Source organism: Phragmites australis, chromosome 20, assembly GCF_958298935.1.
Source record: "Phragmites australis chromosome 20, lpPhrAust1.1, whole genome shotgun sequence".
Taxonomy (NCBI): Eukaryota; Viridiplantae; Streptophyta; class Magnoliopsida; order Poales; family Poaceae; genus Phragmites; species Phragmites australis.
Genome location: NC_084940.1, coordinates 9,401,616 through 9,423,917, shown reverse-complemented (window position 1 = coordinate 9,423,917; position 22,302 = coordinate 9,401,616). Strand labels below are relative to the sequence as shown.

General features: G+C 43.2%; 1 protein-coding gene across 1 annotated transcript; it reads left to right on the top strand.

The window, feature by feature from the left end:
* The first annotated feature begins 11,072 nt into the window (after positions 1-11,072).
* Positions 11,073-18,767, top strand: LOC133901557 (uncharacterized). Its single transcript, XM_062342902.1, has 4 exons — positions 11,073-11,371; positions 13,238-13,565; positions 14,255-14,414; positions 18,174-18,767. Exons 1-4 carry the CDS (start codon positions 11,081-11,083, stop codon positions 18,640-18,642), a joined length of 1,248 nt encoding a protein of 415 aa, XP_062198886.1. The 5' UTR covers positions 11,073-11,080; the 3' UTR covers positions 18,643-18,767.
* The last annotated feature ends 3,535 nt before the right edge of the window (positions 18,768-22,302 follow it).

The window sequence follows — 22,302 nt, the reverse complement described above, 5'->3', positions numbered from 1 at the left end:
ACCTCCAGTAAAAATGGAGAACTTTACCAAACCTCTAGCAAAAACGAAGAATCTTACAAAAATCTCTAACAAAAAAGGAGAGTCTTACCAAACCTTCGGCAAAAACGGAGAACTCTACCAAAAACCTCCGATAAAATGGAGAACTTTACCAAACCTCCGGTAAAAACGAAGAGCTTTCCAAAACACCGGTAAAAACGAAGAGCCTTACAAAACCTCCACACAATAGAGGGACTTCCGAAAACCCCCGCGATGGAGATGTTTCTTCGAAAACTCCACCGTGTGAAAAGGTTCTTAAAAGACATAACGGGAAAGGTACTCCGGCATCTTGAAGGCTAACGCCTCAGTGCCGAAGGGGTACGAAACCCGCTGGTCTCAAAAGAGCACCGCACACAAATCAAAGAGGTATAAAGATCCTCCTCCCTATAGGGGAAGGTATGATCACGTGACTCAAACACGTATGGCAAAAGGTAACAACATTACCCTACCATCTCCTTTGAAAACACCTTTTGCATGTTATTTTATGAGGGTTATACTAACATTTAATAAAAGCTCGCGCCTCGTGGCACGGGAAACATAGTGGAAGCCCCAACTATCCATTACAGAGACCGCAAAGCCGGGCAGCAGCTAAGGGTCGAGGGGGTCACAGACTGCCTCTCCCGCCTGGCCTTTGGCTTCGCCTCTGACGCACCATCGCCAGGCTCTAGATGGAATACCTCCGGAGCTGGGCAGCGGCTAAGGGCCAAGGGAGTCGCGGACCGCCTCTCCGGCCTGGCCTTCAGCTTCGCCTCCAACACGCCGTCGCCAGGCTTCAGACGGAATACCTCCAAAGCCGGGCAGCGGCTAAGGATCGAGGGGGTCGCAGACCGCCTCTCCTGCCTGGCCCTCGGCTTCGCCTCCGACACGTCGTCGCCAGGCTCCAGACGGAATACCTCCGGACCCGGGCAGCAGCTAAGGGCTGAGGGGGTCACGGACCACCTCTCCTACCTAACCTTCGACTGCGCCTCTGATACCTCCTCGCCGTCAACCCGGACAGTCGCTAAATAACTCGAAGGGTCAAGGACCACCTCTGGAGTTCATACCAAAAGGTTCCAGAGGGACTTCGTTGAGTCAAAAATCTGGAACAAATTAGGAAGGAGGCCCTACCAGTCCCAGGCCTGAGGAGTACGCAGTAACCAAGAACGAAGAAGTATGGTTTGAAGGCACGAAAGCACGCCCGCATGCGGTCACCCGTTCGAAAGGTCCCCTCGTGTTCCGATACGGAAAGAGACACGACCGTTCCTGAAGATCCATGTTATATTATTAAACAACCAGTACATCTAGGGGATGCAAACTAAAACAACTGTACAGAAATTGCCACGAAGAAGATAGATCCCTACGGAGCAAAATAAGGCGAGAAAGAGTATAAGGTGACTAAGTTCAACCATGACATGGATATATCACGGCGTCACCAAGTACGCCATCCCGGTGACCGCCTTCACCTCCTACGGGTCCCGGCAGGGGCCACACATGGGACGTCGTATACGCCTCATCTGCGGCCTGCCGCTGCGGAAGCCGATATAGTAGCCAGCTCCCGAGCTGTCAGAGGATGCTGAGGAGTTTGAGGAGGTCACCGGCGGGGCCTTCTCCCTCGCCTTCCTGGCCTCCTCTTGCTTCGTCGCTGGGCCCACAGACGCCGGCTCACTCTCCCTTCGCAGGAGATCCCAGTCGATCTACTCGCCATCATCGGAGATATTGATGATCTCGACAGGCATGCCCTCCCCAACTAAAGGTCAGGCCAGAGCGGCGGGCAACTGCCTCCCCTGCAGAGGTGGAAGTAGTTTCGCCTCCAGCGCCTCTATCGACGACTGAAACAGCCCGACTCCCGAAGGAGCCGTCGTGATCATCGATGTCTCCGAGGAGGATGAGGAGGAAGATAATGTCATACTCAAGTCAAGGTTAATTGCTTGCTCATGGGGTTGTGGAGACACCAACCGAGCAACCCCGGCTTTATACCCGGGCCCCGCAGCCACGTAGGTCCGGAAGATGGAGCGGTACGAACATCGCCGTGTCTTTTCGTTGAACACCTGGGGAGGGGGTTGTGGCTATATCCGGTTTCCGAAGTCACGGCCCTCCGGGGTCCTGCTTTCCAAAGCCTTCACCTCCCGGTTTTATGCCTCCCAAGGCCCCTGCCTCGGGCTGATCGGGTCACTTTCCCAAAGGCAGCGGGTTGAGTCAGCAGGCCTTAGGAAAGATTTGCCGGAAGGGGAGCGCCGGTCGTGCTTTGCCTGCAAGGAAGTGACTGATGTTAAAGGCCTAGGCTAATGGACGCCACTCTGACACCCCAGCGTGATGAAGGCTATCTTGACACCCTTGATAGCGCGGCGCTAGGCCGCAATCGGCGACCGGCTCGCCCCCTTAAGGAGGTAGGCACCACGATAATTACTATGGTGGATATTTATCTCCCGATAGGATAAAATGTAGTTATCCGAGATAAGATCCAGTAATTTAACTGGATCCTAAATATTTGTACCAAATTTGACCGGATCCCGGATCCTCCATTCCTTCTAGTTCCAAAGGGGACTTCACTCGTTATAAGTGCCATTATGAGATTGTTTTCTTGTGTGGTTGTACCACAATATGAGATTTTTACACTCAAAATTATAAACACTCATTCTATTTCAAAATACAAGTTGTTCTAGGATTCATATTGAGTTGACCATCGATATATAAACAATCATATAGATTGGCAATATTAAATCTTTTTGTTTTGATCTTCGATATATAAGACATCCGATGAACACAGGATGGTAATTCCTTACACTCCTTCCTTATAGTAATGGATTTAAGAGTTTCCATGTACCTCCATAAATAAAACCAGAGTTCCAATTAACGCCGTTTCGAAGAAATTTGCACGTATTCTTTTTCCGAAAGTAAAATTTGCGAGAATTCCAAACCATCCATACACAACTGTCAGCCACGCAAACCACCGGAAAGCAGCCATTTTTAGTCCACCGGTCACGCACGCAAGACATGGGCGCGGTACACTCTACTCTACTCCATCACGACCAAAAGGCAAATCATCACATGATGCCAAGTCTACGCGCAAAAATCTGCTGAACACCCAGCCTTCCCCGACCCTACTCGTGTTGAAAGCGAGCGGCTCAATTCCAAGCGGTCCCTTAACTGCCTCGCAAACCACTAGATCGGAGCTCCCTCTGATCGGTCCAAAACGCGGAGGGAGGGGGGCTAGCTCCAGCGCGCGGGGCTATGGAAGTGGAGTAGTTCCTCCGAGGTAACTAAGCGAGGTGATTTTGTCGTTAACACGCAAAGTCCATTAAGACCACGGTCCACGATTCCGCGTGTCGGCGTGCGGGCTCGCAACGCGCGCTGCGCAGAGACAGAGCCCGGGTTCAGGCCTCCTGCCCTCCAGTTTCGCGGTAGGAGAAGACGGGCAGCTGCAGGAGTCTTTCGCCTGCTCAATTTCGAGGGAAGTTTTGCTTGTCGAATTGCCTGCACCTGCTCCTGAAGATTTGAACGAAGCATCTGCAAAAAGAAAGTGAATGCAAATGCGTTAGATGCACCAGCACCACCCCATCTCGAGGTGACGCAATTTGATTAATTCGATAAGATTTAGTCACTGACAGAGATTGTTGTATACTGCACACTCCGAGTCTTCGACAACCGGGCCACGACAACGAGAGACCGTTTTTCTCTGGGCCTATTGCACCGAGCTCGAATATTTTTTCCGGCCGCGTCAATTAATCCACAGCAATTTGTACATGTTGAGAAAACGATGCTCTGAACGCCTCATCAGCGAAAGTAAAATCTCACCTTTCATAAGAGGTTGCTTGGGTTAAGCCCAACTCATGGTGAGGTGTTTTCGATGGTGACCGGGAGGAATTAGTGGAGGTGGCCTCACCTTCAAGTCTTCATCTTTTCTCCATGGAAGCCAACTGGTTCTTGGAATCTTGGTGGTTTAGAATGTCCAGTTCTAGAGGAATGACACACCAGGGAGTTGGTTTGCAGTTTCATTTGCGCTTTACCTGTTTGATGGGTCACTCACCCCTGAATGGATATATTAGAACAGATCAGAGCCTTTGTGTGCGTTTCACTCTATTTTAGCCCCTCTGCTGTTGATCTGGACTGGCTTTTGTTTGCATTCTCTCGAGGAATAAGGATGGAAAGTTGCAATATTAGGCGTCAGTCATGATTCATGAATGGGCACAGCTTTGTTGCTGCTAATTTACAGGGGCTTGGCAATAGCTGCTTGATCTTCTCTTCATTCATTTGCAACAACAGTAAAACTTCGTTTTCAGAGGGAGGAAAAAGGATTCCTATCATGGAGTAAAAACCGACAAATTTTTGCCATATAGGAAGGGACAGGGACCGCTGAAAGCGACCAGAAAATTAACAAGCAAAAGAAATGCATGTGGAAAGAGTCTGCATTCAGGAGTCGACGTCAAAATAGACGAAATGCTGTCCCGTTGAGAGGAAAAAAAACTATAAGTAATAATCTTAGACTTAGTCAATGGTGAGATATTTTGTTACTTTCAGACAGACGAAAATCTGTCGAAGCAAACCAAATAGAAACACACACGGTTTTCAACTGTATAAAGTATAAACTCTCGACACTTTTTTCAAGAAACATCAACTTTTTACATTGCGCGTGGAATGCAGTTCAACTACAATTTTTGTGCCAAATTATGCCGATGGCAAGTCAACACCATCAACACCATGTGCCAAAAAATTCCATCAATTGAAGAGCACAACTACAACTATTGTTCCTCCTTTTCCTAACAAAAATGTTGTTGTCCCGAAATCTTCACAATTAATTGGAATCGCACGATTGCCTACATCAACAGTTAATGCACCTACTAATTCGTCTGCTAAAAAAAGATCTCAGAATCATTTCAGAATCGTCATGTTCATGTTGCAACAGATTTATTCGGAGCTGTCCAATCACGCCGGTCCCAGAAATATTATTGTTTTCAGCCCACTTAATTAGGCCATGATTTTGTATAGTCGTTGTGATTTCACGGAAAGAAATAAAATAGTCCAACTCCAACCTCTTGCCGATCTTTTTGGCGCCATTTGTCGATCATGGCAATTTAAGTGGAGTACAGTATCAGCTTCTGCCTGCCTGCGCCCACGTACGCACCAAACCCACAGCTACGTTCAGTTTAGATCAACTCAGATCGGAGCAAAACAAAAGATGATCCTGGATTTCAGAGGCCCCAGCCCCCGATTTGTTGTTGGCTCACATAGTACCGAAATTGGATGGTGAGCACAAGGTTTTCAAGCAGGGCCATGAGTCATGGACTTTCTCAAAAGAAGGTTGGAGTGGCATGTAGCAGCAGCTCTAAGATACGATCGATCTAGGTAGCACGAGGCAGCTGCTACTTTGTGTCTTTTTCCAACTACCAATGCACAAGTGAAAAAGGTCGCTTTGGAGAGCAATGATGCTAATTGCTAAGCAAACATGTGGAGGATCTGAATGTGACAATAGCATATATATGCTGCGAAATCGACACTCTTATTTATTTATTTATTCGCGGGGAACGATAGTCGGTAGTCTGTACTATGACGACGCAGTTCCCGTAGCTTTGCACATTGCACAGAGCAGCAGAAAAGCCGTTGTGCATCAGAGCGTACGTAGGTAGCGACCGGGAAAGGCACGGATCTGCCTCTGCCTGACGTGTTTGAAGGATCCGTGTGATTTGGTTGGTCGCCTGACATATTCTTCGTGGGATGGGAGAGCGACGGCCCCTCTTTTCTTATATGCTAACCAAGGTCAAGGACGCCGCGTATTAATCTAAGCACACAGGGCGCTGGCTGGCGTACGTAAGGTTCGGCGGCCAGAAAGCGGAGGGAAGTGAACTCTCGCCTCCCCGCCGCCGCCGCCGCCGCTGCCGTCGTCGGTCGTCCGTCCAAGTTGGCCGTCCAAGGCCCGGCGGGGAGGCGAGGGAGGGAGACCGAATATTACAGTCCAAAAGAATGGAATAGAACGGGCGATAAGATTACGCGGAGCCGAAAAGTTGAGCCGAAAGGGCAGCGTCGTCGTCCCACGGTGCGCGCGCGAAAAAAAAGGACGGACGACCTGCGTTCTCATCAGCTATTTTGCTTGGCCGTGAGAGGAAAGAGTTTTTCTCATCTAATATTTTTAGAGTGATTTTTTTTAAAGTGATTTTGTGGTTGAATGTGATTTTTAAGGGTAAATTTTATCGGGAAAGTGATTAGGTAAGAGAAGTGAATCAAGGTAAATTAATTTTTTAGTTTTTAGCATCTAATTTATTTTAAAAAATTACTCTGTGAGTTAAAAACTACAAATTTGACAGAGCTTTTATTAATTTTACTTTAAGATCTGATCTAGAACTCTCCTAAACAGGTCCAAGTAGTTGCTAAGGTGACAGCCCATTGATGTTGGTGTGGAATTTGAACACGTAGGACATGACGGGCACAGTTGAAAGGCTGCGAACAGCGGAACACATAGCACGATATATGACCTCAAAACGTACAGATTTTATAGATCAACCGAATTAAATTCTAAACCCTAACTACCTAAAAACTAGCAATGCAAATCGAAATAACCAAAAATACTTGGAGAGATTGGAAGAGATACCTTCCTAGGACTCTTTCCCCTCAAATCCCCTTCGAATCGGGCCCTAAATCGGTGTAGAATGTAGTGGAGGAGGGTGCCGGCGACGTGGGAGTGGTGGCTGGTGCGGGAGAGAAGCTTCGGTGCGGGAGAGAAGGCTGGTCTGCGGCCTGTATACCCTTGTGTCACATCAAAGAAGGTGACGTGACTCCAGTCGCGTCAGCCCCCTTGGCGTGACACAGGGGGACAGATGACCCCGCTTGTAAGGCGCTCTGTCACGCTAGATTGGGTGGCGCGACTGGAGTCGCGCCATACACCCTAGCGCGACTGAGGGCTGCCACGTCGGCACACCCACGTGGCACGGGGCTGGTCGCACGCCAACGTGGCACCCCAGTCACGCCAGGCTCCTTAGCATGACCAAGTAGTGAGTCACGCCAAAACTTTTGACGTGACAAAATGGACTAGTTTATGAAAATTTAGATCCTCACGGGTTATTATTAAAATATTAATATTAAATAGGCTAAAAAATTCATTATTATTAATCACTGAAATATTTACCATTTATTTAGAAGACTAAATGCTACACAAGCTAGCTTGACTGTTTGAGTGGTGGTGGTGGTAAAATAGATTGATTGATTAACACGGGTGATGTTGATTTGCATTGCAAATTTCCACCATCAATGTTGATTTGATTTGCACCATCAATGTTGCTGGTTACTACTTTGCTACTGCCGTAAAAAACTGACATTTGGTATAGCCTTTATTTTCTTTTTTACTTTTGGAGAGCATGAGATGAAAAACATATTATATATATATATACATATATATATATATATATATAGGAAAACTAGTATGTACTCCTGGGTGTATGTACTTCCACCTCTCATATACCACTCATAATTTGCGTATATACTTCTTTTATGTATAAAAAAGAGTATATAGCAAAAATGAAAGGCTAACATTGAATTTTTTTCATACAACTCATATTGGAGTATCTTAGAATTAGTATTAGAGTATACTAAAAATGATAAAAGAGTATAAAATGTTTGTTTAGGTGGTATATTGTATGTAGGAGTACATACTCCTAGGAGTATAGAATAGGTGTCCATATAGGAAAACTAGTATGTACTCCTGGGTGTATGTACTCCCACCTCTCATATACCACTTTTACACGTGTGTTATACTTCTTTTATCACTTTAAATATACTTCATTAGTAATTATAAGATACCACAATACAAATCCCACGAAATTTTTTATGAAATTCCATGATTTTTATCATAATTTGCGTATATACTTCTTTTATGTATAAAAAAGAGTATATAGCAAAAATGAAAGGCTAACATTGAATTTTTTTCATACAACTCATATTGGAGTATCTTAGAATTAGTATTAGAGTATACTAAAAATGATAAAAGAGTATAAAATGTTTGTTTAGGTGGTATATTGTATGTAGGAGTACATACTCCTAGGAGTATAGAATAGGTGTCCTATATATATATATATATATATATATATATATATATATATATATATATATATATATATATATATATATATATATATATATATATATATATATATATATATATATATATATATACTATACAGTTTGTGAGAGCTCTCATATCTCTATCAACATTGATGGTGCTTGCTGAGTATATTCTAGAATTTTTTTACTCATGAAGTATATGTCTAACAGTATATGAGATCTCTATCAACATTGATGGTGCTTGCTGAGTATATGTTTTCCTTTTTTTTTAAGAAATTTTTTTACTCATGAAGTATATGAGATCAGTCTTGTCAGTAACGATGATTTAGCAGACTCATAAAACCTTACGAGCTAGCAACCGAGCTGCAATTTTAGCTCGGTTTGCAAATCTAGCCGAGCCGAGCCTCAGCATGCTTTCACGAGCCCGCTCGTTTCTGGCCCTACTTACATATGGCAGTGACCCCATATGTCAGATGCCATCTTATCATGTTCTTCCTCCCTCTTTTCTGTACCCATCTCCTTGTTCGTCACTGAACCTCTGCAACCCCCCCCCCCCCCCCCGCCCCAAAATCTGAGACAAGGGAGAAGGAAAGGCATGGTGGTGTGGCCCCGGAGACCCGCCGACCCCTCGATCAGCCTCCACGCTGGTCGTGTCGTCCGTCTCGGCGCCCACACCTGTCACAAGCCTGTGTACGCACAGGGCCACCGATAGTGGTTCACGTGCAAGGCCATCGCCAAAAGCAGAAGCTGTCCACCTTGGAGGACGTCAAGGTGCAAATCATGCACTACCTTGCCGGCCAGCCCAACATCTTCGAGCTCAAGGGCACACACGAGGACAAGCAGTCCCTGCACCTCGCCATGGAGCTCTGCACCGGAGGGGAGCTGTTTCATCGGATCTTGGAGATGCGTCATGAGTTAGGAATCAGCCAGAGGCTCACCGGAGCTGGAGGTCTGTGCGTGGCGGCGGTGCTGGCCGGGATAGGGAAAGAAGAGTCTCTCTCAGTGGTTTTTGCGTCAAACCCAAATTGGCCTCGCGGGAGGGCGCGTTGGAGCGAGGTGAGTCTTCCGGAGCGATCTGGGGCCACCTGGGTTCACTAGAGCCTTAGCTCGCGCGACGACGCTCTCGATGGTGCTGAGGAAGACAAGCTCGTCTCACTTAGCGACGACGCTCGAAGTGTTTCCGGAAATGGGGATGGGGGATGCGGCCACATCCACAGTCGCAGTCGACAATGGCGAGGTCGAGCTGGTCAGGGAGGAGGTGCAAAAGCTTGTCCTGCTGGGGATGGCGGTGAGCTCGTGGAGACTCACTGAATTGGCAGAAGAGAGTGAAAAGAGAGGGAGGAAATAAGTGGAGGAAGAAGAAAGATGACAGAGGCTGATGTGTGCACCCGTTCTTATTTTTCCGATTTGGGTTGCCACCTCTTACAGAAAACTAGCTTCCGTGGCAAAAACCAATGCACGGAGTATCTCTAAGATACTTTTAAACCCATCTCTATATTTTTATATATGGAGTTATATTTAAAAGATTTTCTTTTAAATTTCTTGTTCTTCAATACATTCTCTATTAATTGTCTTCTATACTCTAACAAGCTAACGTTTGTCTTTGCATATAGGTCGTAAGCAACCCATCTGACCCATGTGCTACAATACCCTATTCATCTTCCTCCTCCAGTTTCTCACTCCACAACATCAATTTTCTAGACAACAATAATAACTGGCTGATCTACTATGTGGCTCGATGACGACAACAACCTGCATAAAGCTCGAACACAAGCGAGTCACAGAGGCCATCGCATCAAAGAATAGAAAGAACATGGCTCAAAGCCCTCATTGTCTTTGCCGATCCATCCATGACGATGCCAACCTCGTCATCCTTCTCCGTGTGACCCGAAGCCACAGCCCGAAGCCACGCTGCCGCTACCCGAAGCTGCATCGCCCCCTCTGCGCGCTACCCAAAGCCACCTCGTGCTGTCGTCACCCGGTTGACACTGCCATCACGCCGGCTCACAATTGCGTTGCTTTGTTGCACCGTCGGGCCACGCCGGATCCCATCGGCCAAAACAACCGTCGTCACCCTCTCTGTACCAGGCAGATCCGACCCGACCAAGCCCTGCACGCCCCTTGATGATCCACAACCACTTCCCCCAGTCCAAGATCGATTCGTGTTTCTCTCCACGGCGCGGGACGACAGGCAGGCATGCTGGCGTGGGAGGGCGGTACGGGACGATGGGCAGGCATGCTGGCGGGAAAAGACATGCGTGGGATCATGATACCGGATAGGGAGTCGACTCTCCCACTCCAAAAGTAAAGAACGGAAAAGAATGAATATGAGATTGGTAAAAATAGGGAGGCAGATACAGAGTCTGCTGAAGAATAATTTTAGCATATAAATCTTTAAATTTAGCTATAGTGAGTTAAATAAAGAGACTATTAGAGATGCTCTTAGAACCAAATCAGTGCCAAAATCAAAGAAGACATCCGGTTTAGATAACTAATAGAGTAATAATATCTAGTTTGTGGTGGAGGGAGGCAAAATAGAATTCTGCCTATTGATATTGAATAAGGCCGAACTGTAGTCCAGTAGGCCGCATTCCTCGTTTGTTTTCGAGGCATTGCTGCAGAATTGTACGTAGTACATGTGAAGTGTGGTTCGTGAACTGTCCACGTGAAGTGCCCTCAAAAAAGAAAAAAAAAAAGAAACGTCCACGTGAAGTACAATTTTCCTCTAAATCCTCTGAAAAAAAAAACATGTTCCTCTAGAAAACTGTGGTTACAGAGCTGACACGGAAAACACAAAACTGCCTCTTGGTGTTCTCTGGTTTCAGGGGACAAACACGTACAACCGTTGCACGTTGTTAGTTTGTTTTTTAAAAAAGGGAAAATTCTTCTAGGAGTAGTACAATAGGGAAACGGATGCAATGAAGACTAGGCTATCTTGACTAGGCTTCATTAGTTGAAGATACAATTTTATATATTTTTTTAACTCAGATCTTAATATAAATAAAGGATCGGATAAATGGTAGTCCGGAATTTGCCCCTTCACCAGTCCGCTCCGGTCCGGTCGGAGTTCCTAGTCCACGGCGGCACACGTCACTGCTTCCTCTCCACTCCCACGGTCCCACCACGCGCCCGCCTCCTCCACCACCAAACTTCCACCGCCATGCCTCCCGCCGCCGCCGCCGCCGCCTTCCTCTCCCCCGCCGTCGCGGTCTCCAGCCGCGCTCTTCCGCTCCGGCGAGCGGGGCACCTCGCCGTCCGCGCCGTCGCCTCCCCTCCCGCCTCCAAGCCCGCCCCTGCGCCCTCCAAGGTGCGATCGCCTGGCGCTTACTCGTTTGGTATTAATGTACTGTACACTGGTTCGGTTGTCTGCCGGATTGAGCTCAGTATCTCACTGAGATCGTTGAATTGGGTGGTTGAAGGAATTTGCTGAATAAGCTCTGCCTCGAAGCGGTTGGAATGCGCGAACTTCTTCGATGAGATTTTAGATCTCATGTTGTTGGGTACTAGGGGTTGCGATTCTCTAGTTGTCATGGTCATTTAGAAGTACGATGGCTAGATTCCGTGATCTTTGAGTCTAAACACTGTTTTCGTTCGCTCAAATATGTGGAGATGCAGATACTGAAGAAATTGTCATGCCATTCAGAAAATGAAAATGCAGTTGCTCTAACCCTGAAGGGAACATAATGAACTCTTTAATTTGAGTTGAGTTTCAAACACCAGTGTCAACATAAATCATGAGTCGCGTACCCTAGTTTGAGCTATAGTTTTAATATGTCTTATGTTCTACTGTACATGCAGCAAATCCTTAAAATTTCAGTTGTGAAGAGGGATGGAGAGCTTATGATCATTGATCAGACACCTCTTTATTTCCTAAGATGATATCAGGAGTAAATTTCACGTCCTATATACTAAAAACCTGAAACCTTAAGATTTTGCTGCCTCCAGTTCTTACTACCATACTATAAGTCATCATGACATAGGCACTTTAAAATGTAAATACTGTAGTGGAATCCGTGAACCTTTTTGGCTAACATTATTCAGGGTCCTGTAACCCTCATCTCTATTTTTTGTCTCTTTCTTACCCTCACCTCTCAGAATCATGTCATATGCTATCCCTTCTGCCTTCTTTGTCCTTTCATCTGCATATCTACTAATGCTCCTTTGATTTATTTAGTTTCAGACTGCTACTTAATAGTCTGGCATCTACTTTCATCTCGCTAATTTCGTTTTCACAACCATGTTATATGTTACTCTATCTTTGCTTCTGCACTTCTTCCTGCTAGCCTGCTAGTGAAATGGTTTATGGACTGTAGGTTTAATTTCTTGGTGTGTATGGTTGAGTTTATGTGTAAAATGTATACGATTTCTAAGAGAGAGTGAAGTTGTTGGTTTGTAGCTCCTACCATCACAACAAGGAGAGAATTAAGATATATGAATCAGACTACATAGGGAGAAAAGCAAGATATAGGGAGTCAGGCAAATGGGCCAACCAGATCTCCTTGTTTTCTCCCCTCACTTCATTTCTGACAGATCCCTCACTTACTCTTCTCTCCGTATTATTACCATGCTGCACCCTTCCTCCTGCCCTATGATGTGCATGACTTGTAAGGTGTACCCCAGATTGTAGACTCCTTTCCCTTGCCCATTCGTTGCATTTTGCTATGTCTGCTTTTCTGAAACCAGACTTCATCATGTCTCTGCATTTTTTCTAATGCATGTAAGATGTGAGGAAAACTGAAATATTAAGAGTTGCAAAAAGTTTTCTGACAATCTGATCATTAATGACTAGCTTAATACTTCAAAAGCTGATGATCTAAAACATGACATTATTGTGATCATCTATGAAGCCTCGTGTGCATGCACAATTAACCAGACAACCTGGAGGTCTTAAATATGGAAGCTTAACATGGTCCACTGTGGACTGTTACATTAAACTGAATCCTTTTATCAACTGTTTGGTTATTTGAACAGTGGCATTGGTTCGACTGATTCCATTGTGTGTCGCTTAGCTATCCAATTAATGTTAAAGTGCTTAAAGAATATAGTTACTATAGTGGCAGATATCCTGCATTAAACTTTTAAGAATGATATGTGCCGCAAACGTTATATCAACATATTTGTTCAACCTCTCTCTGCTGTTATCTGTGCTATAACATTCTTGATGTGTTTCCAGACTGGAAAGTGGCAGTGGAAATTTGAGGATAAGCTGGTAAACATCTATTATGAGGAACATGAGCAGGAGAATGAGCAGGAGACTGCTGAGAATGTGAAGAACATCCTCATGATCCCTACGATCTCTGATGTTAGCACGGTGGAGGAATGGAGGGTGGTCGCCAAAGATATTGTTGGGCGAAAAGGAGAACTAGGATACCGTGCTACTATTGTTGATTGGCCTGGTCTTGGTTATTCGGATAGGCCATCACTGAATTACAATGCTGATGTGATGGAGAATTTTCTTGTTCAGCTAATGAATTCACCAAATAGTCCAGTGGCAAATGCAGGTAAACCAGATTTTGTCTTTCAGTGCACTGGTAATCTAGCACCGCAAGCATTTTCAGTGGACATTATACCTGACCAATAGACTATACTTTTGTCGAGGATACTTGGTTGACGAATATTCCGCTTCATTCTTCAATATTTTAGTGTAGCTTCCTACCTTACCTGCATATGCTCACTGTTATCATTGTCCAGAAAAAAAGATGTGTGGTTCAGAGTTCAGACAATTCAGTGGTTCAACCAGAAATACTATACTTTCGAACAAGATTACCTGTGGCCAATGATATCTATTTGTAGCCAACTAAATACTCCAAAAATCATATTTCCTGGAATATGCTCTTTGCTTGTCAACTGGAAACTGACATCTGATGGGGACTCTGAACACTAATAAACATATGCTGATATGTAGAGTAACAATGCAGCTTAAAGAGAGCCTAAAGTGTTTGTCAGAACAGCATTTTACACTGGAAATGGTCTCTTATGATATATTTACGAGTGGATGATATGCCATAAGTCAAGAGACAAATTCCACTAAGTTGTCGATTATCATGCAGACTGTGCTTGTCAATGCGATGATTTTCAATAGTTTAGGAAGCAAGAAACTGCAAGCATTGAGCTACTTTTGAATTTACCCTTTTCCTTGAATTTCATCATTCAGTTAACGATGGGGTTGTACTGTCTGTTCCATTGTCAGATGGTGAACTGGTAATTGTTGGAGGTGGTCATGCAGCAACAATAGCAGTCCGTGCAGCTGGTAAGAACCTTATCAGTCCATGTGCCGTTGCTGCTGTTGCACCTACTTGGGCTGGACCCCTTCCCATTGTATTCGGCCGAGATTCTGATATGGAAACAAGGTAGTAAACTGAGTCAATCTGTCAAAGAATGCCTAGAAAGATCCTCTTGACTCTTTAAGATGCGACTTCCTTATATGCTTAACATTTAGGTTGAATCACTTCTCCTTCTAAGAGAACTTCTTGAGATAATGCTAATATTTATACACTTAACTTGGTTACTAGTTTTTCAAGAATATTTTGCATTTTCTGCACCTATTTGCCTATCGGTACACACTCTATTTGCTTACCTGTAGAATACATTCCTCACAATATTTGACATATGTTTTGTTTGATATATGTCGATTGTTATGGGTGCATATATTTATACACAACTACAAAAAAGTGTACCAGACAGATCTGGTGGTAGACATGAAGTACACACAGAATCTTGTAAGTTGTGAAGTTGTTATATGATCCTGGCAGTCATTATATGCAGAATGATTAGAGGAGAAATCCTCTATTTTAAAATTGTTATAATGATCCTGACTTTCCATCTACTGATTGAAATTAGCTTTGTACACTGCATATTGCCACTTGTTCTGTGCTGTCACCACTAGTTGTGCTGCATGTTCTTATGAACAGTGCATTTGTTTCCATTGTTTAGCAGTACTCCATTAGTAAGATTTGGCCTTGGTTCTCATTTATGAAATTGTCTATGTTGTTGTATAGAGAAAGTGGCATTATCATGGTTGTGCAGGCATATTATTTTCCAAATTGGTTGCATGGCTTAATCTGATTAAGGAGATCACCAATACCGCTTTCCAGCACTTTTTTTTCATCCATTCATGTGTATTACTACCATTCATTTAACTGCTGATCTATATGCATAACTAACAAAACTTGTGATGGAGGTTTGCTAGAGTTAAAGCAGTGTCTTGAATCATGTGTTAAATGATACAAAACAAGTATTACTTCGAGTATATAAACTTTCTTTATTAGAGAATGCCCATATCCCCTGGTAGCCTGTGACATTTCCTATATTCTTAACATTTTGGTGGAACTGTGGAAGCCCATCTCCTGTTAAGAAAACTTAAAAATAATGCTAATATATATACATTCAACTTTGTTGTTTGTTTTGCAATATATTTTGCATTTTTTGTGCATACTTTCCTATACCTCATGCCTGTAGCATACGTTCTTGACCCCTTTCCTCATGACATTCTTTTTGCTTGATGTATGTCGACTGTCACGGCTGCACACATTCTTACATATGACTATGCAAAAGTGTGCCACACAGATCTGGTGTGATAGGCATGAAGTACACGCAGAACCTTATAGGTTGTGAAATCATCGAGACAATACTATGATCCTACCACTCATTATATGTGACTGGACCACAGGAGACTCCCTTTTGAACACTATTATAAGGACCTTGGCTTTTAATCTACTTATTGAAATTTGCTATGCATACCTCATATTGCTATCTGTTCTGCAGTGTCCATGTTGTCACTAATTCTATTGCATGTTCTTACTGGGCTATCGCATTTGATGAACAATGCATTTGTTTTCTTTGTTTAGTAATGCAGCACTGCTATGTGTACAAATGGTTTCATTCATATACATATTGTCGCACCATGGATGGCAGGCCTCGTGGCTGAGGACCTGTGGTGCAATAAATTTGTGTATGTTCTTGCGTAGAGAAAGTGGCAGTAGCATGGTTTTGTGGACACTTCATTTTCCAAATTGGTTCAATGGCTTAATCTGATTAAGGAGATCACCATTCACCAATTCTGCTTTCCAGCAGTTATTTTCATTCATTTTCATGTGATCAAGCTATATTGGTCATTTTACTTTTGCTGATATATATATGTCTAATAATTAGTTAAACTTGTCATGGGAGTTTTGCTAGAGTTAATGCACTATCCTGAATCATGTGTTAAATGATACAAAAAGTACTGATGTAGGAAAATTCTTCGATATGCTCATTCCCACTAGCCTACAGATATGTCAGCTTATTAATGCTTAAGGATCCAATTGATTTTATTGAAAATATTTTCTGTCAACTCTTATATTCTTAACATTCAGGTAGAAGCAATGCCTTCGGGATATCTCTCTCCTTGGGTCGAGTTTTTTTTTGTTAAGAGAACTTAAGATAATATTTATACAGTTAATCTTGTTCCTAGCTTTTTTCATTCTGTGTCTAGTTGCCTATACAGTACACGCTCTATTTACATGCCATGTGCCTGTAGCATATATTCTTTTTGCTTGATGCATGTCATCTGTCATGTGTGCATGCAGTCTTACACATGACTGCACAAGTGTGCCAGACATAGATCTGGTATGATAGGCATGAAGTACATACTGAACCTTGTAGGTCATGAAGTTGTTGAGACATTAATATGACCCTGGTACTCATTATATGCAACACGACTAAAGGAGAAATACTCTTGAAAATCATTATGATGACCTGGACTTTCCATCTACTTACTGAAATTTGCGTTGCATGTGACTAGCTGCATTCGTGTTCTTACTGGCCTATCACGTTCTACAAACAATGAATTTGTTTTCTTTGTTTAGTAATGCAGCACTACTTTGTATACAAATGCATTCATTCATATACAAGTTGTCACACCATGAATGGCAGGTCTCATGGCTGGGGTGCAATGAATTTGTCTATGTTCTTGCCTAGAGAAAGTGGCAGTAGCATGGTTTTGCAGGCACTTCATTTTCCAAATCGGTTGGCTTAATCTGATAAGGAGATCACCATTCACCAATGCTGCTTTCCAGCACTCATTTTCATGTGTATAATATCAGACTGTATCATTTATTTAACCTGTGTGTGTACATATATACGACAAATCTATTCTGCACCCTAGGTGCATAACAGACTTGCGTTGTACCACTACGGCCGATCGAGCCAGCTGAGCCTTCCTTGAGTCAACAAACCAAGAGAGCCAATCTGTAGATGCCACGTACACATCAAATTGCACCCACCAGAGCATGCAATAGAGATTTTTTTATTGATTCGAATCGTTAAAATATAATATCTCTAGAACCACAGATTCGATTTTCGATCCGTTTGAAGCATATTGTTGGAAAAAACATACTTAACAAGATTATATTCTGATGAAGTTTTAGGATCGTTATACAATTCCAACATTGTACTGATTTTGTAGTAACTGATCTATCTTGTTACGATCCTAAAAGCAGTATAGTTGCGATCCCAAAAACAGTATAGTTATAACTCAGTTATGATCCCAAAAGCAGTATAGTTGCGATCCCAAAAACAGTATAGTTATAACTCAATTATGATCCCAAAAGCAGTATAGTTGCGATCCCAAAAACAGTATAGTTACAACCATATATATATTTGTAGTAACTGATCTATCTTGTGGATCTCAACTATACTGTTTTTAGGATCGTAACTGAGGGTGGGTGCAGAGGTAAACAAGTTACGATCGTATGACAAAAATTATATAATTACAACTATAGAAGGTACCAAATTATGATTATATATATTTGTAGTAACTGATATATCTTGTGGATTGTAACTATATTGTTTTTGAGATCGTAAGTGGAGGATGGAGTAACAGTAAACTACGGTACATCTAGACACGTAATAGATATACAGGGTGTTCTAACTAACTAAGCTAAACTTGTGATGGAGTTTTGCTAGAGTGAAGCAGTACCCTGAATCATGTGTTAAATGACATAAAAATACTGATGTAGTAAATTCTGTAATGTGCTTGTTCCTACTAGGCTACAGATGTCTCAGCCTATTAATGCTTAAGATTCCAATTGATTTTACTAAAAATATTTTTCATCCATTCTTATTAATAGGTATGGGCTTCTACGAGGAACCCTCAGGGCTCCAGCCATTGGCTGGATGATGTACAACGTTCTGGTGAGCAACGAAAAGTCTATCCAGTCTCAGTACAAGTCCCATGTCTATGCCAACCCTGAGAATGTGACGCCAGATATCATCGAGAGCCGATATGAGTTAACCAAAAGAAAAGGTGCACGGTTTGTCCCTGCTGCGTTCCTGACAGGCCTTCTCGATCCTGTTCAATCGAGGGAAGAATTCCTGCAGTTGTTTGCCAAGTTGGATGGGGATGTACCAGTACTGATTGTGTCAACGCTTAATGCTCCCAAGAGGTCGAAGGCCGAGATGGAGGCTCTCAAGGGCGCTAAAGGCGTGACGAAATTTGTGGAGGCTCCAGGCGCTCTTCTGCCGCAGGAAGAGTACCCCTTGGCAGTTGCTGAGGAAATCTACAGCTTCCTACAGGAATCATTCTCAGCAAGAAGATGAACGCGTGTGCACGCACAATTACGCCAGAGTCAGATTCGAGTCCCACACTTTGAGTGTAAATTCATGAACCTGCCATACTGTAATCAAGCTTTCAGCAACAATAAAGCCGCACCAGTTCCCTGGTACCATGTTCCAAGTCTGCTTTTGACAAAGCAGCCATCCCATAAAGTGCCGCTTGTTTAAATCATACTGCCCCGATCAATTATTGCAGTTTACGATCATGCACATCGTGGTTCCAGTCTGATTGCATCGTAGCCTAACACTTCGATTCGGTGGCCTCAATTCATTGCACATGGTCGCAGCAGTTCCTCCTACTCTTCTCAGCCCCTGGTCTTGGTTCTTTTTAATTCATGACCAAAGTACAAGACATGGAAGACGCTGGTCTCCTGAGGTAAACACTTCTTCCCTATCTCCAGTACATTCACCAAGGTGATGCATTGTTTTTAAGCTGTTACTTGTGAGTGCTTACGTTTCACTTGATGACCACAGTACAAGACCTAGAAGACGTTACTCTCCTGAGGTAAACACTTCCCCCCTCCCTCCTGTACATTTCACCAAGGTATGCGTTGTTGCTGTGAATCGTGACTTGTGACCAAGGTTTCATTTACCGACCGGAGCTCGGTTACCGAGCTCCGGCGGTAACCGAAAATGCGCGATAACCGCGGTTACCGGTCAAAAATTCAAAAAAATTCGGAGAAAATTCATTCGGCAAATTTTAATTTTTTGCGAAAAAAATCATGTTTTTGCCCTCTCGGTAACCGAGCGGTTTGGGTCGGTTACCGAGCGGTTTGGGTCGGTTACCGAGCGATTTTCTCGCATTTTTGATTCGGTCGGTTACCGAGCGGTTTGGGTCGGTAACCGCTCGGTTTTCTCGATTTATCGAACGGTTTTATCGAATTTCAGCGCAGTTCAACAAAAAAACTAAAAAAGGGTTCAATCTTGTAAAATCAATAACTAATTCATCCGAGCTTCAAATCAAGTGAAACAAATTTTGTTGGCTTCCTTGTAACATGATCTACATGATAAAAGTATTTATACTCATAAAAAAGTTCAAAATTTTCTGTGAGAAATTTTATTTGTTAAACCAAGGTAAATGCATAGTTTACTCTTTGCTAATCCAAAAATCATGAAACTAATTTTGTTAGTCTTCTTACATGATCCTATATCTTTTAAAAATATATGAACTCATGAATTAGTTATTGTAACATGCATGATTGTGTAAATGTGTTGCGACTAAATTAATTCATAACTGACCCATCACACCTTAAAAATTAGTGAAACCACTTTCATTAGATTATTTATATTATGATTTACGTAGAAAAAATAATAGTAGACATGAAAAAATTAATTACAGTGATGTTTCTTAACATATTCACTTTATGCTTGTGAACTTTGTAAAAATCATAGAGAATTTAATAAAACTCTAAATAAAGTGAAATCAATTTTAAAGATTCTCTTAAAATACGTTTTATACAAGAAAAATATGTGTTTGCATGTTACACTTTTCCTTAACGTGAGTTAATAATTGAGCCGCGCGCTTCAATTTTTTTCATTTTTTCAAACTTTCTCCCTATAGAATATGATGCAAACGACATTATTTTTGAAATTTTTTTTCACAGAAGTTCTTAGAATTATGTCTAGTTTTTTTTAAGATTTTTTTTGATTTTTTTAATTTTTTTTTTTCGAATTTTTTGAATTCAAATTTCGGTTACCGAGCGGTTTTTGAAATCGGACCGGACCGGGAAGGTCGGTAACCGCGATTTTTGAGCGGTTACCGACGGTTTTTTGAACCCTGCTTGTGACTGCTCAACTTTCATTGGGGCATCAATGCTTGAGGCTGAGAGGTGCTCCTGTGCCTGTGCCTGTGCCTGTGCCGCTAGAAGCTAGCACAGCACACTGCGAAGCAACATACAGATTCTGACCAATAATTGGCGCATGATTCCAGCGGGTAGCCGTGCCGCAGCTATCAATGCTGCATTTAGTGAAGCCTCCCAGGCCAGGCCAGGCCAGCCGCGGCACCGGGCACGCAACCTCGGCGTGCACTGCTGTATCCTCCTCGGGTCTGGCTGGCCGACGGTGGTGGTATGGCCTGGCCCGGCCGCTAAAGCTACCGTGGTGACATGGTCCGCGACGTCGCCATTGACGTCCCAGGTGGAGCTGTGCCACGTGCCTCGTCGTTGAGCTCGGCGAGGGTGAGAGGGAAAGGCATTCAAGGGAGGGAAAGGGAAGTCTATGTGGCAAGTGAAGCGTCCCAGTTGGGAGGTGGACTTTCTCTGACCTTTGCAGAAGTGTAACAAGCAGCTGGGGGTTCTAGAGGATCCATGGAGCGGACACCGCCGCGTCGTCGCCGATTAAATGCGGCGAGATAGGGCCCTTAATTTGCCTGAACGGATTGGTAGGATACGGGGCATATACGTGTGGTGATGGTACTCAATTGTTTAAGTTTGCGTGGGGCAGATGGATTACAGCAGCGCTGGTCCAGCAGCATTGATGTTACGATCCTGTAGAGGGAATCAAGTTGGTGAAGGATCAGAGTTCAGCAATCAGCATTGCAATCTTCCTCCTGGAAAACACAAGCGCCAGAATGAGGAAAGGAATATTGTAAAAGCTGTTATTAAACACAACCAAAAGAGAGATTGAAACCCGAGGTAACAATCTTGTCGAAGATGATAAATGCTTTGGGCGTGTAGTAGGTAAAGCCCCGTTTGGAACAGGGAAAAATCCGTGAAATAGACGTGAAATTGTTCTGTTCCGAACAAGCCTGAAAGCTTTTGGGTGTGTTTGGTTATCTGAATATCTTTCGTCCGGTGGATACGTATAAGATATGTTTAGTTGTCTGAATCTCTTCTAAGCTGCTAGTTCGGTGGATGCATATAATCTTAGAAATAATTGTGTTTGGTTACCCGTATCTACTGTTCTAGTTAGGCTCAGTCGATACAAATATACGGTCTCATTTTGGCTTGAGAGTAAGCTTCCCTATGCGGTCTGGTCTGACAGATGTAGGCTCTGTATCTGTTTATACAGACGGATCTACTTGTTAATGTTACAAAATCATCTTCATACGAGTAAACAATCATAATATCAACTTTTGCATTCGCTCATACGGCCTCAGATTCAATGAACTAAATAGAAACTTAGTTCAACATGTCTAGATAGATATAACCAATCAAATACTTTTTTAAACCGAGATTGACGATTAGAGAGGGGTGAATAGACGTCTTACCAAATTCTTTCGAATCGGATGACCTTCTCCTTTGTTTCACCTAGCTCACCTCAAAACTTCAAGTGAAAATGAGCAGAGATAAACGAAGAAAAGAACCGATAACATATGACACTATGGATGAGATATGAACACAATGTTCCATTTAAGATCATTCTATAACCCTAGTCACAAAAAACTCGCAACTTTAAAAGAAACGCAAGAAGATGGTCACCTGATACTGATTTATAGGCAAGAGAATGAGTGACCCAAATTTATACTGTTGTACGTGTATTTTATGCCTCTAGCAAAAAAAGAGATCAACTTCACAAGGGCGAAAAACTACCGCTCAAAAAAGGAAAACGAATATTAAAACCAAAAAAGAATAACTTGCAAGAGAAGCAAGGGAACCAAAAGGAGACAAGGAGGTGAACACAAGCTTATGTGAAAAAATCAACTTC